Raw genomic sequence first — 12,503 nt, 5'->3', positions numbered from 1 at the left:
GGGAGAAAGGGAGGAGTGGACGGGCTGGACGGTCCAGACGGGGTTGGCCTGGGCTGGCTGCTTCGCCTTCCGGACGCTTTGCGCCCGAGGCGACCTGATCTAGCGCCCGGCATGACGATGTTATTCTCTTGTGATGAGGGGATTGAGAGAATGTAACGAAGTGGATAGGATGAGAGACCGATGAGATGATGACGACGAGGGTAGTGAAGCCGCGATCTGAACCTCGGGATTCGAAAACCGACTTGTAGCGCGATGTGGAAGAGGAAATGCGGGGGGAATACAGAACGGTCGAGAGAAATGACACCGCGGCCACACAGAGACCTTGCTATTCTTCGAGGAGAAGGGGAAAATACGAGTGAATTTTCAGGATGGCCGCGAGAAGTGCCGTGAATGGGATGGAAGGGAACTGAAAATTGGCCTGCCCAACTGCCAAAATGACGCGCTAGTTGGAAGAGAGAACGCGTGGTGCTCGCGGGGCGCGTTCATCCGGACTTCTTCCAGTCTAGGTACTTCGGTTCTTCGGGACGTTGAAGGACTTGGTTTCGTAGCTCGTCTTTCTGCTGCTTACTACAAGCATGCGCTCAACACTTCAAGGAAGCTCAGCAGGTCGAGGGCGCTAGCCTTAGGGAGGTCACCTAGGCCTCCAAGAAGGTACAGAGAACAGACGACTGATATACAAAATAGCCTGCTTGACAAGAATTACCTTCTCGTGTTCCTCCTACTAGAACGATCTTGACTTGTCACGGTTAAGCTACACAGCAGTATACAGACCATGAACAACTGAAGTTACATTGTGCCTGAACTTGTAGGCTGTTCACTATCTCGTCTCCAAATCAACAAACCAAAGAGCAGCCTCACATTGCCGCAACATCAGATCTAATATCATTGCGCCCTATGTTTAACTGGTGCCACATCGTGAATGCCGCACAGATAGATTCCTTGCTATTGGATCCAGGTGAACAAGCTATGCAAATCTGAACAACGAGCCTGTTCCTGAGCCAACCGATCCAGACATCACTCAGGACTGCCGTTGAAGGCAATGGCATTGATGGTGCCGTCGGGCAGGTTGGTGATGGTGCCGAGCGTGGCCGTGTCCTGGATGTACTGGCACAGCTCGACGGGCGTCTTCGGGCCGAGCAGCGCCAGCAGGTAGGCCCCGAGCCCAGCGACGTGTGGGCTGGCCATCGACGTGCCGGAGATAATGTTCTGCCAGGATTGATTTGGACGTCAGCTCTCTCTCTCTCTTTCTTTTCACTCCCCCCTCCACAGCTTCACCCCCTACAAAGAGAAGGTGAAAACAAAAGAAAAATGAAAAGAAAATGAAAAAAGGAGAAGCGAAAACCCACACTCTCACTACCGCTACCACCAGGCCAGCTACTAAGCACATCGACCCCTGGCGCAAAGATATCCACAACACTCCCATAATTCGAGAAGCGCGCCCTCTCATCCGTCTTATTGGTTGCCCCGACCGTACACGCAGTCGGCTCACTCGCGGGGCTCTGGAACTGCGCATCACCACCACTATTGCCAGCCGCCACGGCAAAGAACACCCTGGCCCTCTCGACAGCGTTGGCAACCGCAGAATTGATGGCCGTCGACCGCCCGCCACCAAGACTCATGTTGGCGACAATACCCTTGGGACACTGCCCCGCGGCGGTGCGGTTGGCCGCATCCGACGCGACAAAGTCGATGCCCGCCAGCACCGACGACGTGGTGCCGCCGCCGCCGGCGTCGAGCACCTTCACGCCGTAGAGCAGCGTCTTCTTGGCCACGCCGTAGGTCGCCCCGCCCACGGTGCCCGACACGTGCGTGCCGTGCCCGTTGGCGTCCGTATCGTCTGAGTCGATGAAGTTGGCTAGGAAGGTTGCTCGGCCCGTGAAGTCCTGGGTTGATATAATTAATCAATTGTTACTTACAAAAGCCAGTTAAGGTACCGGGCGCATGGGGGGGAAATGAAACTGAGAGACGGAGGAAGGGAAGGGAAGGGAAGGGAAGGGAAGGGAAGGGGTGGGAGAAGGGAAGAAAAGAAAAACGGACAGCGTGGTCTACGAAGATGCCCGTGTCGACAATGTACGAGCAGGTGCCCTCGCCGGCGGACTCGTCGTAGACGTACGTGGTCGCGTTGACGGTGCGGTGCGAGATGCGCGCCAGGCCCCAGGGGACGTCGGCCTGCGTGATGTATTCGTTGATGGACACCACCGCGTCTTGCTCGATGAACTCGACCTATTTGTTGGTACACATTAGTAAGTATCAAAATTGAAGATACTACTAGTATGTATGGTGATGAGCGGAGGGGAGAAGCTTTACCTCGGGCAGCTTGCGCACGGCATCCAGCACCTGCGGGCTCAGGGGCGCCGCGAAGCCCTTGAAGCGGCCGGCGCGATATACGTGCTTGGCCTGCCTCGACTTGACATGCCGGATGGCGTCCTGCAGGGCGCTCTCGGATGCACCGTCCTTGAGCTTGACGATGTAGTTGCCCGGGATGAGCTGGGCGGCCCGCGGCTGGATCACGGGTGCCGCGAGCCCAAGGGGCAGGAGGAGGAGGAGGCCAGGCCAAGTAAGGAGCTGCATGATGAATCGGGGCTTAAGGGAGCACTGTCCTGAATATCAATTTTGTCGGGACGATTGGTGAGAGAGCCTGAGGACTGTGGCTCTGCACATGGCCATCTCCAGGGGGGAGCCTGGAGTTGACTCCCTCTATTTATCTCCCACTCGACGAGACAGCATCCTGCTGTGCGATGTCGTGACCTTCCCCTTACGGGAGTCCCATATCCTGCGCCTGTGACACCTCGACGTGCAAGGTGGAAGGTCCTTGTGCTGACGACTCAGATAGCCATTCCTTGATCCCCCCTTCTCTATGGCGGGCACACTCGAAGAGCTGCAGCTTAGGTACCAACCAGGATCTCACCTACCCAGATGGGACTGCCTCGTGTGCTCTGGTGTTTTGCGTGCTTTGGCTCACCCGTGATGCAGTCCGCGGGGAAGTCGCCGTGCATGCCGCGTGCTGCGCCGCCAATGTCGGCATGCCGCGGCCAGAGCGGGTGCAGAAGCAGGCAGCAAGGTTGCTGGTGGTATGTAGTAGTAACAAAGGCCGGATTTGACAGGATGATGGCAAGGTCGCATTTCCAAAGGAGAGCTTTTGTTGGCTATGCCGTTGCGTTCGGGCATTATTCGTAAAATCCTGCCACGGCACGGCCGGAGGTGCAGCAGCGGGCTCTGATGTTACGGCAGGGCAGGCATACTATGGAACAGGCCGAAGCTCGTATAAGTGCGTGCAGAGCCGACCATGCATCGGCGTTGCTGCCGGGGCAGCGGCCAAAAACGACGTCTGTGGCTTGATTATGCGGTCATAGCACAGTGGCCTGGGATACACAGTTGGAACGGTCACACAGACAGGAATAGAAAGTGGTAGGCTTCTTCTGCATGGGTGTCAGGGGACGCGGGGGTGCTTTGGGAAGAGACAGTGGCTGATGGTTATCGGACGTATGCCAAGATCTAGAGTTTGGTCGCGCAGGTGGCGTGCTGCTGACCTTCCTAGCTGGGAAAGGGGTTGTGTAAAGTCGACTTTGCCCGTGCAACGGCATAGACCTGGCATCTGCCTGCTACAAATTTCTAGTCGGCGGGGTGTCCTGACACGTTGATACAAGATCGCCGTGGTGTTTGGCGATGTTTATATTCTGCTTTGGATAACCGGGTTCAACTTCGCAGAGGAACCGGTGCTCTGGGTCGCTTCTCATTCAGCCTGAAAGCGAAGTCCGGCAGTTGGGTGCTAGGACCGGGACGCGCCCTCTCCTGGAAGTTTCGGCTGCCAAAACGGGACTTCGTTTAATATAGACCTGCAGCAATGGGATATATTATATGCCAGGCCAGCTTAGGGTCCGCGGGAGGGATGGCAATTTCAGTCGCGAATCAGCTGTGTATTTCCACCGTCATGACAAGGTCTCCTGAGCGCTCAATGGAACCCTGAAATCGGCGACGACCTCTGGCTGCCTTGTTAGAGCGCTCGAAGGATTGAAGACGGAACGCTCAGCAAGATGTCAGCATCTACACCACACTCAAGCACTTCATGACCTGCGTAATGGCTGCCATAACGCAATGTAATGGGCTGGCTCTCCGATGATAAGATACAGCAATGCAGTCAGAGTTGAGCAGAAAGTTCCGTGCTCCTTGAACATCGGCAGGTCACTACTAATCTTAGAAATCACAGGAAGTCCGAAGAGGTGGAATGTGGATGTGGCTCTTTGTCCTTTCACAACCCACCATGCATGCCGCATCCATTTGGACTCCTTTTTGCTATCTAGTATCTACTGGTAATTGACTCGGAGGTTAATTCATCCACGTCTTCAACATCCAACTTTCCTGACTCACTCTATTAAACTGGTTTTCATTTGCGCGTGTTAAACCATAGCCCACCAGGTCCATCCCCGTTTGACCGGATATGCCGGCTGCTTCGAGGAGTATACTGAAAACTCCTGACGGTCGAGAAGCTGGAATCCATGTAGGATCTAGCAATTCTGCAAGTCCCATCACATGCAACGTCGTATATATAGACGGGACGAAACTGCTGCTCCCATCCTTTCCAACACTTTCAATACCTGGCCCCTCTACCTTCTGCCTGCAGCCCTCATCGTCAATGGGCACAAACCCAATTATCTCATGCAATTTCTGGCGCTTAGATTGTTCACCGTGGCGCTATCTACTGTCGTTGATTGAGGATGTCTACTGCGTGCGCTGTGCTGAAGAAAGGGGAAATCATAGCCCCATACTTATTTTCACTCAACTCTGAAAGGCAGTAATCAGAGGCTCTGTTCAAGCACCTCCGCCAGAGATAAGTTTGACGCTATCTACTACTGTTTAAGGTAAGGTAGACGGGGGGCCTTCCATGTGTGCCAGGCAATAGGATGTGTTCTACAATCGGATATTTTGCTTGTTAGCATGCGAGGCAACGCTGCTGTACAGAAAGCTCAACCCATTCCGCTTCCCCATGTCTCCCGACGACGAAGTGCAAGTGGTCTGGACTCCCCGAACCATCGCACGCACAAGAGGCGGGTTTGTCATAACTGGCTAGGAGGAGGTCTGGCTGGCTTTTGGGTCGAATTCATTTTCGTCCGCCTTGGGCGCAAGCCTACACCACTCGTACCTCCTCCCAAGACTCCCTGTTAAGCTGGACGTGTCGAGGGTAACTGGTTGGATCGACCACTATACATCTTACCACACCTATGTCATATTTCCGTATACGACAATGTTTCGCAAGGCCTTCCCTAAATTACGCTTCCTACTATTTATCGATATAATTAGAGGTTACATCGTCGAAAAGACCGAACCTATACAGTACGCGGCGCTCAGCTATATCTAGGGCTCCTGGTCAAGAGACTTAACATCCGCTTCCTCTAGATCGACGCGCTATGCTTCCTGCAAAACGGCTTAGATGATCTCGAAAAGGGCGTTAGCGTCATGGATCAGATTTAACGAGCGAGCATAGATTACCATTATAGTGGCAAATAGCCACGACGCGCCAATGCTAGCCTCCCTAGCGTTTAGCCAGGGGAGCGAGCAAGACAAGTTATTATCGAGTAGGTAAAGCAAGGGGTCTCTATAGGTATCTATATAGGTATAGAACTTTAATTGAAGGGGACTATATATAAAAGTCGGTCATAGACGTTCGTAACCCCTGCCTTAGATGTTTACCTACTAACTATCCATTTCCTTTCCTTACCTTTCATCTTAGCTTCGACCAGTCTAAAAATATTCTATGCCAGAACCTCGAGAACACTAGTGCTAAGTAGGGTACTAATACTTCATAGGTTTCAAGAGCACGTTCTATCCTGGCAAATCCTATATTTCTTCCCCAACTCGGGCGTTTTCCGCTACCACACAAGCGAGTGTCTCGAAGTCTATATCAACAACCCCACCCTCGGACGCCAGGAAGGTAGCGTAATATCCATGCTCGCCGATGCCGCCCTTACCACCAAAGACCCCGCGCATTAATACAAGCGTTTTCCTCTGCTACTACACCTAACGCGCCCTAACCAACGACGCCGACGCCCTCCGCGCCATGGCTGGTATCCTACGCCGCCTATCCCAAAGGTCCCGGTGCCGCATGCTGCAGGGCCTCCCTACCGGCCTGTTCGACAAGTACGTTCTACTACGCGGCCCGGTGGCTGGCCGTCGACGCGGGTTTCCAAGTTACTCTTGGGCCGGGTGGTGGGAGTCGGCTAGGTTCTTGCGTATTGGAACCATTGACATGTACGGCTGGCTATGCGACTAGACGTGGATTGTCTCATATAAGAGGAGTCCTACCGGGGTCGTAAGTCCTGTTTGGAATCCCGCGGAGAATCTGGAATTGTTCCCGGAGGGTGATAGTAGTACAGATATAGAGGGTTACGGCCGGTAAAGTCCGTTTAAATGTCGTGTTCCCGGCCTACGGACATCACGGGCCATGCCCACTCTAGACCTAGACCTCTGCCCTGTTAACACTACTACCGAAATAGACAATGCTAGCGCCGAGTAGCTGCTACGACTATATCTATACCACCTGTTACAATTCTAGACCATGGCAATCTTTCTCAAGATACAGAACATCATTGTCTTTTGACCGCGGGGAGACCTTATTGGTAGGGACGGACTTCGGTACGGAAGGTTACCACTAGACGGGTTTGATGAAACAAGCTTTTGGGAGTCCGAGGGGCCATTCAAGGTCATTCTTCTCTCGGAGTTGATAGGCGAGGATTCCAAAGTGCTCTGACCTACGCCGCCGGACGCGTGGAAGTACTACAATGTCATGGTCATCGAGTGGCATGGTGGAGTTGCCGAGCGCCGGGCCTTGGGGACAGTGCTGAAATCGGCTGTTCATCAGAGCTTCAGCCCTAGACCCGTCTAGAAGGAGGTTATCTTGAGGTTAGGCGGCTTAGCTTTTAAGGAGGAAGTGCAAGTGTGAATATGATTTTCTTAGTAATATAGATACTCTCAGTATGTTAGTAGTACTTGAGCTTTCACAGCCAAAACATTTATAGCCTACAAAGGTCAAGTAACGGTGTCTCCTCTAGGGTCTCTCTATATAGTCGCAGTCAACATATTCTATTGAACATTAATACTATTATAGTCTTTATGTTTCACTGTTGCCTTCAAAAACGCGTATATATAAGCGGATTCTTAGTTTGCTAGGCGTATTTAGCCTTTCACCTTGAGCACAAATAACACTCTCCTGCTCTAACTCTCGCCACACATCCTATATCTTTGAAGGGTTCCTAATTCGGTCACCTTCCTAGCTTCCTTGCTTCTAACCGAAAGTAGGTATTTCTTACCCTATTCGAGATTTATCAACTTCCCGTTTTCTATTCTCATTATAATGTCCGATGCAGACTGGTATTCGTTTCTAAGTTCTAAGACGCGAAGAAAGTCCACGATATATTCCTGATAAGCTCGCTCTTGCAGGCCAATATTAGCTATATACCTGTCAGCGTCTCTTAACAGTACAGGTGCATATCGTCGAGTATTAGTATAGGCCTAAGCTGCTGTATATAGCCCCTTGGCCTGGTGAGGGGAATGATGAGAATAGATATAGCACTATAGGGGATTAGCAGAAATTCTACAGGTGAGTAATAGCCTAAGATATAAGCACTGTTAGAAAGTTGCTCTAGAACTTAAATAAGAGAGGCGATAATATTAACTAGCTTAGTAAGATTAATTATAATAAATATATACTATGTTATATTATAGTTACTATAGGCACTTTGCTCCTTAGCCTACTTACTCTTATAGCTAGCCTAGCCTTTATAGAGGTAAAGGCCCTATAGTTATTAGCTCCCGCTATATATGGATCTTAGATAACCTCCGATTTCCTCGGCGTTAAGAATACATTCATAGGTCCCTTTCCCTATAAAAGGTACATCTTGCTTCTCTTATCCTAACTCTTAGTTTCCTCGGCTAGCTTAATGTCGAAAGCCTATATAACTCTAGTAAGGATTAGGCGTATCTTAGCATATATAAGGCTAGTAGTAAGAGGAGAGAAACTAAGTTAGCCAAAATAAAAGAAAGAGGAAGGTTAGGAAGAGGTATGTACTTCTTTCTAATATAGTTCTGTAGCCTATAGGAAAAGAGCTAAGATTCCTCCTTCTTATTGGCTATAAAGCGCAGATCCCTAAGCTAACGCTTAGGGATAAAGTTATCCAGCTATATAAAGCATACTAGATTATATATATATTCTCCTACTCCGCTATGCCTCGCTATTTACAAGGCGCGCCGGACCCTCTACTGCTATATACAAAGGAAAAACCGTACCGTTTAGGCCGGGTGAAAACCTTTGTCGGAAGTAATAGGAAAGACATGGTTCCAGTGATACACGCTGCTGCAAGTAAAGGAAAAAGGCCTTGGGAAGGCCTTGGGCCAACGGCTAGTAGGGTACTAGCCCGGCTAAGCCGTGGCCACGGGTATAGTTAGCCGGGCTCCCTAGCTTCCAGTTCCTCATCAAGGTCCCAAGCGAGCCTGTATTACCCTAGCCGGCCCGAGTTCATCAGCCAACCCAATACCTTCTTCAGAAGTCTTCGGTTCCGGTAGCCTAGGCCTTGTAAAACAAGGCTAAGATCCCAGTGGGTGCGTATTAGTTGTCTAGGCCAGGTTCTTGGTATAGGTAGTATAGAGCACCAAATCACGAGATGCTCCACTGTCTCTCGGGCTTCTCCGTATTCGCAATAGGGGGTAGGCTGGTTACGGGCCTTTTGTTTGAAAAGAAAGTCCCGTAGGCCTATAGCTCCTATACGAGCCTGTACTAGTAGGGAGCTCTTGGCCTTTTTAAGGCCTTAGTGTTTCTATAGGCTCCAGTTCGTAAAGAGGACTGTTGGTAGGCCTTCATCAGCTAGCCTAGTTGGCTGTCCCTGGACTTGGGTCTTCCATCTAGCCTCCCAGGCTCTTAATAGTGCCCAGTCATTCTAGGTCTTAGCTAATGGTGGGCCCAAGGCCTTAGCCTCGGCATTCTATTTGGCCACTATAGCCGATGCCTTTTCGGCATCTGTTGGCTTTTCTAGGCTCCAGGGCCGGCCCCGTAGCGACCAGAACCTTCGTTGAAGCTTGTTGCAGGCCCCTTGGATGATTTCCTTTGGTGGGCGTCTCGGGGCCTCCGGGCCTAGCCCGGCCTGTAGAGTAGGCTTGTTGAGCCGATCTTCGAAGTCGGCCAGCCTCTTGTTAAGGTAAAGGTCTAGGGGGGGATCCAAGTTTCCGTCTCGAGGTTCCGTACAGGGGTAGCCTTATAGGCCCTGGCTACGATGCGTAGGCTTCGATTCTAGGCCTTTGCTAGGTCCCTGGCTAGGCCTTGTGGTGAGCCGTTGAGTGTTGTAGGCTTGTGGAAGCTGGATGCCCCATAGGCTATTGCACTGCGAATGCACTTGGTATAGACCTCTCGAGCCCTGATTAGCCCCGGGCCCCAGGTCTTGGCTGCTATCCTTGATAGGGCAAAGTCTTGGGTTCTTAGCTTGGTGGCTATGCTAGCTCCGTGGGCCTTCCAAGAAAGCCTCCAGTCAAGCCAGACCCCTAGGAACCGGGCTGAAGCCGTTGGTTTGACTATAGTATAGTTAAGGGTGGCTAGATTTGGCTAGTTGTAGTGGTTCAGACCACTATTTTCGGCCTTTGTTGAAGTGGATCAGCTCTGACTTAGCCCTATTGAATTCCATTCCGTAGGATCTAGCCCACTATAGGCATGTAGCCCAGGCTTGTTCCAGTTGCCAGCAGTTAATATAGGGGTCCCTTCCAAAAGCTAGGAGGTTGGTGTCATCTGCAAATCTCACTAAGCTAACCAGAGGGTGCTTTTCCTTTAGTACTTTATATAGCGAGGCTATATATAGTATAAAGAGGACTGGTGATAGTGGTGATCTTTGTGGCACTCCAGCTTGGATGTTAATTTCCGAGGCAAGTTGGCCGTCGAATAAGAGTGTAGCCTTCCAGCCTGTTAGCCACGACTGTAGCCAACCTACAAGCCACTGTAAGCTTAAGGTCCCAGACCGTAGCCAGTAACCGGGTATGATTTACCCGGTCGAAGGCCCCTGTTAGATATAACTGCAATAGGGAGGCCGTAGCATGGTATCTCCAAGCCTCTTGGATCTGGGCCACTACAAGCCGTATGGCTAGGTCTGTTGACTTATGTTCTCAGTTGCCTATCTGTTCGTCGAGTAATAGGCTATAGACTTCAGCTGCCTCCGTGATTCTTTTGATAACCACTATTTCTACTACCTTGCCAATGGTAGGAAGGAGAGAAATAGGCCTGTAGCCTCCGGGGGTAAGATAGTCAGCTGGGGTTTTACCAGGCTTTGGAAGCACTATAACTATAGCCTCCTTTAGCCTGGCCGGTACCCATTGTAGTTCGAGGCATCTCTGAGTGAGTAGTGCGAGGATCTTATATAATGGCCTACCACAGGCCTTCAATAAGCCTATAGGGAGGTAGTCATTACCCGGCGCCTTCCAGGAAGCAGCCTGGGCAATAGCATTTTCTATGTTCCTGGCACTAACCATTTGGCTTATTGCGATCTTTGGTTCCCACGGCTGGGAAAAGGTGGGATCTCGGATGTTAGAGAGATCGGCTGGCGGGCTTGGAAAGAAACGGTTGGCTAGGGCTTGGGCCTTCTGGGTATAGGTGGTATAGCTATCGATGGCCGGGAGCCTAGGAGGGCTAGTAGGCTGGAAGCTCTTGCAACGGGCCTACCGTTCTAGGCTCCAAAGGAGTGATTCGTTGTGACTAGCTTCCTGTAGGGTAGACCTCCAAGTCCTTATTCTAGCCTGTCGTATAGCCTTTGAAAGGTCCCGGAGTCTTTGGTTTAGCTGGGCCTTGTTGTAAGCCGTAGGTATGGCCTTAGCTATACGTTCAGCCTCCCGGGCCCCTTGAGCCTTTTGTTGTACCTCGTTCGTCCACCAGGGGGCTTGAAATCCGTTGTTGAGCTTCCTTCGGGGAGTGCTAGCGTTGGCAATCCTTGTAAGTTCTTTGACAAGCCAGTCGAATGCCTTATCTAGGCCTTCTATTGACTGAATACGGCTCTATAGGCCTTGCGGGCCAGGGTTATCAAGCTCGCAGAGGTCTGGTAAGAGGGCTGCTTCGGCCTTTACCCTCTTTTTATCCATCTTTTTCCAGGACCAACCAGGGGGGGTTGGGGCTATAGGGGGGTGTTCGAGGTGGACCTCCACTACTTGGGGGTAGTAGTTAGAATCTCCCTTTCTTTAATGCCATAGTAGGAGCAGGCAAGGTCCGTAGAGGCCCAGATTAGGTCGATGGTTGATGGGCGTCCCCGTTGCCTACCTTGTGGTTCCCTAGTTATAGTACCCTTTGGGGTTACTAGCCTAAGGTCCCAAGAGGTAGCTAACTGGAGCAGGTTATTAGCTTCATTGTCGTAGCGTTCGTAGTAGTCCCAGGCTGGGTGTTGAAGATTAAAGTCCCCCGTAAGTATTACTTGGCTAGAAGGTCGGGGGTATTGTTGTAAAAGAGTGGCCGGTATTGTCTTGATTGCCGGAGAGTTATAGACCGACCAGACCTCAACCCTCTAGCTATCTTCGTAGCCTGCAAATCGAACCCAGCACCAATGTTCGGCTACCCCGTAGTCTCACTGGCTAAGGTCAATCGTCTTTTTAACTAGTATAGCTGCCCGGCCACTAGGTTGATGGACTAGGTGGTACTGGCTGCGTTGGGGGCAGTAAGTAGACTTGGTTTGGTGGTTGATCCATGGGTCTTGTATGGCTAAGACGTCGAACTTAGCCTCCTCCACTAAGATTTCTAGTGGTTGTTTGATGCCTCTAGTATTCCATTGTAGTATGGTAACTACCATGTAGTACTAGAGAGTTAGCTGGCTAAGTGGTTGGTTGGCTAGCTAGTTGAGTTGTTCTGGTTTATAGCTTGGTCTTTAGCTTAGCTTGTAGCTTGGCTGGTAGGTTGAGAGATGGATAGTCGGAGCTGCTTAGGGTCTTGTTGGGCCTTTATTGGTCTGCCGCGTGGTCGCTTTCTAGAAGGGCCTGCATCTTGGTCATCGTGGCTTAGGGAGAGAGAGCCAAAGATAGGGGTTGTGGTTGCGGTTGTAGGGTAGGTCGTTCGGGTAAAGTTGAGGTCGAAGGTTGGTTGTTGTGGCTTAGAAGTGGTTAATTCGAAGGTTCTAGGCCTACGTTGGTAGGCCTCCTTAGCTATAGCCCGTACCCGGAGCCGTTCTGGGCACTGCTTGTCCCTAGCCGAGTGGCGACCCCCGCAGGCTGAGCATCTAAACTGGCCTGTAGTATGGGTAGGGCATTGCTCTTCGCCTTCCTTACCACCAGGCCCATGGGTTCCAGTACCACAACGGGGGCAGAGGGGGTCCTTCCTACAGTAGCGGGCTATATGGCTCCACTTCTAGCACTTAAAGCACTGCGCTGGCCGTAGCGGAGCCCAGTATGGCTCGCAGTTAAAGAGCTGGGCCCGGTATAGGACCCCTAGGTCGCAAGCCTTTTTAGCCTCCTCCTGGCTAGTGAAGGCTATAACCACAGGGACCCTGGTGAAGTCT

At 51.4% G+C, this 12,503-nt stretch overlaps 2 protein-coding genes across 2 annotated transcripts; one reads left to right on the top strand and one right to left on the bottom strand.

The window, feature by feature from the left end:
* Positions 1-1,014: 1,014 nt before the first annotated feature.
* Positions 1,015-2,571, bottom strand: B0T15DRAFT_511089 (peptidase S8/S53 domain-containing protein; the record flags this gene model as incomplete). The annotated part of the gene is made up of 4 exons (XM_062867892.1): positions 1,015-1,206; positions 1,347-1,883; positions 2,038-2,223; positions 2,308-2,571. 4 exons carry the CDS (start codon positions 2,569-2,571, stop codon positions 1,015-1,017), a joined length of 1,179 nt encoding a protein of 392 aa, XP_062720922.1.
* Positions 2,572-6,019: 3,448 nt separating this feature from the next.
* B0T15DRAFT_368905 (uncharacterized protein) lies at positions 6,020-6,205 on the top strand (the record flags this gene model as incomplete). The annotated part of the gene is made up of 1 exon (XM_062864185.1): positions 6,020-6,205. A coding segment is annotated over one exon (186 nt), but the record flags the coding sequence as incomplete, so codon positions are not given.
* Between the last annotated feature and the right edge of the window lie 6,298 nt (positions 6,206-12,503).

This window comes from Chaetomium strumarium (assembly GCF_033439665.1).
Source record: "Chaetomium strumarium strain CBS 333.67 chromosome Unknown B0T15scaffold_4, whole genome shotgun sequence".
NCBI lineage: Eukaryota > Fungi > Ascomycota > Sordariomycetes > Sordariales > Chaetomiaceae > Chaetomium > Chaetomium strumarium.
Note: the sequence above shows the minus strand (reverse complement) of the source record. Positions and strands in the feature narration are given on the sequence as shown.